The sequence below is a fragment of the Prosopis cineraria genome, unplaced genomic scaffold, assembly GCF_029017545.1.
Source record: "Prosopis cineraria cultivar Desert tree isolate PC_DT_omini unplaced genomic scaffold, ASM2901754v1 PC9, whole genome shotgun sequence".
Taxonomy (NCBI): domain Eukaryota; kingdom Viridiplantae; phylum Streptophyta; class Magnoliopsida; order Fabales; family Fabaceae; genus Prosopis; species Prosopis cineraria.
The window spans coordinates 8,228,762-8,234,767 of NW_026555340.1; the positions used below are offsets into that span (position 1 = coordinate 8,228,762).

The window sequence follows — 6,006 nt, forward strand, 5'->3', positions numbered from 1 at the left end:
ACCGTAAAATCACATTAGATAACTTAATTAACCATCTCACCCCTTCTTCACCTAAACATTTCCACGCTTCGATAGATATACAATGAGGTCCGTTGGCTCTACCATTTGCCATTTTCTTAAGAGCTTCCTTTACCTCCGTATCACGTATTATTCAATAGAATGACAAATTTTGTTCTCCTTTACCAGTTACTAAATCCTCCAAGTTACTAGATGAATCCTCTCCATCATTGAAAAGTTTAGAAAAATAAGTCTCCCATCTATTTTTAAATTCATCATCTGTAACTAAAATTCTTCTCTCTCCATCCTTAATACACCTTACCTGTTCTAGATCTCTTGATTTTCTTTCCCTACTTTTGGCAATCTTATAAATATTTTACTCTCCTTTCTTTGTCTCAAGGTTCTTATAAAATTCTTCAAAAGCTTTAGAACTAACTTCACCCACAGCTATCTTAGTTTCCTTCTTAGCCATACGGTACCTCTCCCAATTTTTCTCATTGTTACACAAATGAATGGCTTTAAAACAGTTCTTCTTATACTTGATTTTGTCCTGTACACTATTATTCCACCACCAAGACTCCTTATCTCTCGGACCAGAACCTTTCGATTCTCCCAAAACTACTTTTGCAACCTCCCGTATCTTTTTCGCCAAATCCTCCCATATGATGTTAGCACTTCCATGAGAATCCCAAATTCCTTTATCCAAAAGATTTCGCTTGAAAATATCTTGCTTCTCACCTTTTAATTGCCACCACCATGTGATGAAAAGCAATCAGATTAAATGGTAATATTTTATTCAATTACAACACAAATGAAAGCATTGTGAAATATGATGGACTACACTATTACAAGAACTCGTTGGCATGTCCACAAGACTTCATCTACCTCCACCGCAAAGATCATTAGGATTTAGGATCCTATTCTTTTGTCTTCCCAATGCAAGAGATAGCAAAGCCATGGTCTCTCATTCTGGTAGCAGTTTGGGAAAAAATATTTAAATTTGAGATAAATTTTTACATTCACGTGTTTCAGTAAAGTGCAATTGAACTTTCAAGGGTAACAAACTGCAAAATTGTCTAAAGCATCACACTCTAACCAAAATCTTGATTACAATGCATGGAAGGCTTCCTTAGAACAAAACAATAGTGGCTAATGGACCATAAAATTTTCGACAGCTTTGCATCTATAAAACCTAGAGATTATAAACCAATGTAGCAAACAAAATTTTCTAACACATAGACCAATGTAGAATATAAAAATTTCCAAATCTGGTGATTGCTATAAAAAGTACAGCTGTTTTTTTTTTTTGGAAAGGAAACAAACATTCATATAGCTTATATATTCTCAAAAGACAAAACATCTATGGTTCTAAACCTCTATGGAAGAAGTGCTATAGTAGATCCTTTACCAAGACCATGAAGCAAGTCATTGTTCTCTAACACGCTCTGGACAAATAGTTCTTCAATTACAGTTTCCCCTTCACTTTTCCTCTTTATCTCTAAGCCAAGAACTCAGTGGTTCAAAATTGACGCCCCTAGGAATTCTTCATGAGCATGTTAAATTAGCTCTTACCAAAGAAAACCAAAACGTGTAAATTGTCTTATAAAAACATTTAATTTAATCATAACTTGAGCATATACATAAGTTTGTATATAGATTCGTCAACCAAACATTTTTCAATATGAAATATCTTTTTCTAACTGTATTTGCTTAACACCAGCATCAATTTTCTATAACATCTTTCGACCATTGGAGAAAATGAAAGAAATATTTCTTTCAAGATTTTGGGTCGAGGGGAAGGACAAACCTCAAACACAGCCAAGGCAAGATCATAAAGTAACTGGAAATATGAAACCATTCATGTGTTGCAATATTGGTAGCCTCCCCACAATTAAATCCTACACAGCACATTATCCAAAAGATTAAAGCCAATAATACTAAAATAAATGGCAATCCCAATATCCCCACAAAATGGAGCTTATAGTCATATTCTTAAAAGTTAAATGCCATATTACTTTTGGCTCCCAAGCTAGGTAGGTTAATTTATAATCAGACATTGGAAACCAAAACCATAAAATAATGTTCCGCTTTTCTCTTTAAGTCCATGCTTATCACTAAGAGATTATAGTTAAAATACAATCATTAGGAACAGAGAGAGAGAAACCTAGGCCAAGGACACAGCTTTTTTGGCCCCTTGAAGCAATACCTGCGTTACACAATTCACATCCACCTTCATTTCAAAGAAGTAATAAATTACATAATTATAGAGAAAAGCCAACATTTACCTTAGCCATTGACAGAACACTTGTAAACATGATACACTAGTGTCATCAAAATCCTCATTTCATATATGATAAATTAAACACATTGCAATTGATTATTCATAGTTTCAGGTGCTGCAACAAATATAAACTTCAGGAGCATATTAAAGGGGATTTTATCCTCTCTTTTATTTTTTATTTTCAATGACATTTGATCTATCAAATAGAAGCTTACTATAGTTATATCCTTATCTACCATCATCCGATACCTAAAATACAAAATAGCAGCAATCTAATACGCTTTTGTGATCTGGGCATTGGAAAAAGATATGAAGTTAATTTCAACGTTATTTTTTAACGGAAGGGAGAATACTATATTAAGAGAGTTGAGGGAAATTTTTGCTATTTATGAAATGTAAGGCAGCTAAAATCAAGTTAATGATCAAATTATTAATTGATTTAGAATACAATCTTACCAATCCTGATCAGCAACATTGTGCAGCGATTTTATATATTCTTGGTAGTAATGCTGATAAAAACTTTGTATTTCACAAATATCACTCATTGCCCTTCCAGCCAATGTCGTTTCATTTTCCTGAATAGAATAAAACTTTAGCACCATAATGGCAGAATTTCAAAGAAATACCATACAAAATAACTACTGATATCCCAAAATATCCATTGAAACGAAACTTTTTTTTTCTTTCTTTTGAGTTGGTTTGATCTACCTAATCTAATGGTTTGGAATGAGAATTGTACTGTTCATAATCTATTAACATTGTCTTCATCTTCGGTAGTTGGGTTGCACGCTTCTTGATATTTTTGGTCTGATCCTCTTAAAGAAATTTTTAATATTTGGCATGGGTTCTACAGACTTCAAAGGAAAAATTGCTAGTTGTTCTACTTAAATCATTGATAGCTTCCTCCTCTTCCATTTACTTTTTAAATGCAAAATTTACTCCCTAGAAGTTGTGGAAGGAAAGAATCATAAAATGGTTATCTTTGCAAATGAAATTAAGACTTACCCTTTCTAGACTCTAAAAGAGGATCAGTTTAACTTGGGATATAGATGGAGCCGCTAAAATGAAAATTAAAAAAAAAAAAAACAAAGATACAGTGGATTCAAATAATGAATACAAGAAAAGTGGTCCACTATGCGAAGTTGCTAACCATTTTTAGGTGCTTTTTCTAGGCATGGATGAACACCCTTTCTTTTTGGCCGAGGGGGAGGTACATGTTCACTTGTTCCATTCTTTTGAACTTTCAGGAAATACTTCTGTGCATGACTCTGTATCTGCCAAAGTGCAGGATGAGAAGTAAATATATTATACAGCTTTGCAAAAAAGAAGAACATAGGGGGTATAAGCAAACTATGTAACAGACATAGAAAATTACCATGACAAAAACGATGAAACAATTAATACATTTTCTATATTCTGGAACGAAACTGTTTACATGGCAATCGCTACACTCTAAAAATCACATCCATGACTCACTCATATTGCCAACCCAGCAATTAAAAAGAGAAATTCATTGTATAATCCAAGATGAGTTTAAAACCCATCTTAGTTTTTTATGTAACCTCAGCATATATTTGGACTTATAACAGGAAATTCAAGGGAGAGAAATACCATACAGGACAGACCTTGTAATGCAGCTGAGCATAGGTAGATAGGTCCTTTATATTCCCCTACTTTTTGAGCAGTTGACACAATTTAGGGATGAGACCCTCTAAGCTGAACATATATGTACTATCCATCCACTTTTAATTCAAAAGATCAGCATCAATTGACAAACCGGAAAGTATAACTCATAAAAAAATGCATACATGATCACAAAATGCAATAGACAGAAAGGATCTAGGACTAGGATGCAGTTTAATGGAACAAATAGGTTACAACCCCTACCCTGATTTACTGACTTCAAATTATGTACTTCAACCAACCTCAACGATTTCCTATTAGAGACCTAGAATTTGAATCAATTAACTTCTTGGAATGGGTGGTCAAGCTTCCTATAACATGCACAAGAGCTACCCCTGAAATGATGTTATCTATTATAAGGTTTGGTCACATTGAATGGAGGAAGGCTTAATAAAGTATCTGGCAATTGATAAAGTCAACAGGGGTATTGCAACCAAATAGAAGAAACAGTTTCATTCACCATTTGAGGGTCTTAATCATTTGTTATAGTTGCTTAAGTATGATTATCTAAATCTTCTCCAACATCTGATAAGTCGTCCTGATTAGTAGGATCAAACAGATCAGAAAGGACAGAGAAAGCAACAAATACGAAAGAACTTATTCCATTACTGATAAGTTGGCTGCTCACCCATTCACTACTTCACCGGTAAAGATAAATCCAAGAAAAAAATTAATAAATTGAGGGAAAATAATCGCCAGTATTAGGATCAGTGACGATTTCTTTTTGCCACAAGATAACTGCACAATCCATAACTAATTTTAAAATTTATTTAAAATTTATACCTTGAAGAATAAAGACCAAACGTACAAACCTGCTTCTACCCATGAAGCACCACTAGCTTCCTATTCCATTTGCTGGTTTGGCCTCGAGCAGAGAGAGAGAAATAGAGAACTTTGGGTTTTGGAGAAGTTGATGGCGGAGGAAAGGGATACGAAGAGAACGTTGTGACGGTGGAGAAAGGGAAGACGAAGAAGATGGGTTGAGGCCGTGAGGTGGACGAAGTCGAAGAGAAGCTCAATCGGAGGAGGAGTGAAGACAGAGAGACGGTGCGACGAGGATAAGGGGGAATTTTGATCGGCAGTGGCACTGAGGTTGAGTGGGTGAGAGGGCAGTGACTTTTTGCGAGGGATGGAATGATCTGGAAGGCAAGGGGAAGACTAGCTGACATTTTTTTAAAATAAACAAAAAATTAAAACCAAACAATGGGACCCACATTAGGAAGGGTATTTAAGAGAAAATACTATGAGATACAGTTATCAGATGAGGCTATTAAAGTAAATACACTGTAGGTAAATAGTATAACAGTGAACAGTACACAAGCTTTATAAGATATAAGATATTTTTAAAAAGATTTTGCATGGTGTGGTGAGTTTTTCTCTCTCTCTTGGGATTTGTGCAACTTGAATTTCCTTTTCATCAAGGGGATGAGGCACTAGAAAGTTTTTCCAAATTGGCCTTCGAATGGAGAATGCCCATAAAAAAATCTTACAAAGAAGAGAAAAGGGCCTACGGATTAAGAGATAGACCTTATTTCAAATGACATTTTGGTTGATAGAGCAAATAAAGGAGAGGCAATAAACATCAAACCGGTGGTTTTAACATCAACTGACACCATGAAAGACAAAATAATATAGGAAAAAAGAAGGTACTATCTTACAAAAGCTCTTTGCTTGATTTTAATGGGGTGGAAAATGATTATTATGGTATGGAAATGGATGAGGACAATGCGTCCATGAAACAAGAGGAAATTTTTTGGAAACTCTCTAAGCCATCTAAGGAAGTTGAGAAACTAATGGAAATATATCTAAAGGTGCCTATAAATCAAGAAGAATACAATGAGTGGTGCAAGCCATGGAATAACCTGTTAGTAGTCACTATATTGGGTAAGCATTTTAACCAGTATCAGATGAAAAAGTGGCTAGGTAAATTGAGGAATATACTAGATATGAAAGTTGTGGATCTTCCCAACAACTATTTTGTTGTTAGCTTTAAGGAAAAGGAAGGGTGGACCGAACAATATAAGAAGGTTCTCTATGGTAGCCCT

At 34.7% G+C, this 6,006-nt stretch overlaps 1 protein-coding gene across 17 annotated transcripts; it reads right to left on the bottom strand.

Moving 5' to 3' along the window:
- Positions 1-690: 690 nt before the first annotated feature.
- Positions 691-5,096, bottom strand: LOC129320110 (protein REVEILLE 3-like). Of its 17 annotated transcripts, none has more exons than XR_008595641.1 (6): positions 4,774-5,096; positions 3,429-3,552; positions 2,735-2,853; positions 2,162-2,203; positions 1,805-1,895; positions 691-966 (listed from the first exon to the last, which is right to left on the bottom strand). XR_008595641.1 is itself a non-coding variant. In XM_054965306.1 (4 exons), exons 1-4 carry the CDS (start codon positions 4,785-4,787, stop codon positions 2,846-2,848), a joined length of 234 nt encoding a protein of 77 aa, XP_054821281.1. In that variant the 5' UTR covers positions 4,788-5,096; the 3' UTR covers positions 1,055-2,845. The 17 variants fall into 17 exon arrangements, 1 of the variants encoding a protein (XP_054821281.1); XR_008595637.1 differs by lacking the exon at positions 691-966 and adding an exon at positions 1,055-1,540; XR_008595640.1 differs by lacking the exons at positions 691-966; positions 2,162-2,203 and adding an exon at positions 1,055-1,540.
- Positions 5,097-6,006: the final 910 nt, after the last annotated feature.

Excerpts from the sequence above, each read along its gene's own strand:
- LOC129320110 (XM_054965306.1), bottom strand. The coding sequence starts at position 4,787 with ATGGGTAGAAGCAGGTTTGTACGTTTGGTCTTTATTCTTCAAG. Across the intron at positions 3,949-4,744 it reads TTTGGTCTTTATTCTTCAAG|GGGAATATAAAGGACCTATC; the intron begins GTATAAATTTTA and ends CTCAAAAAGTAG. Across the intron at positions 3,553-3,889 it reads TACAAGGTCTGTCCTGTATG|ATACAGAGTCATGCACAGAA; the intron begins GTATTTCTCTCC and ends GCACTTTGGCAG.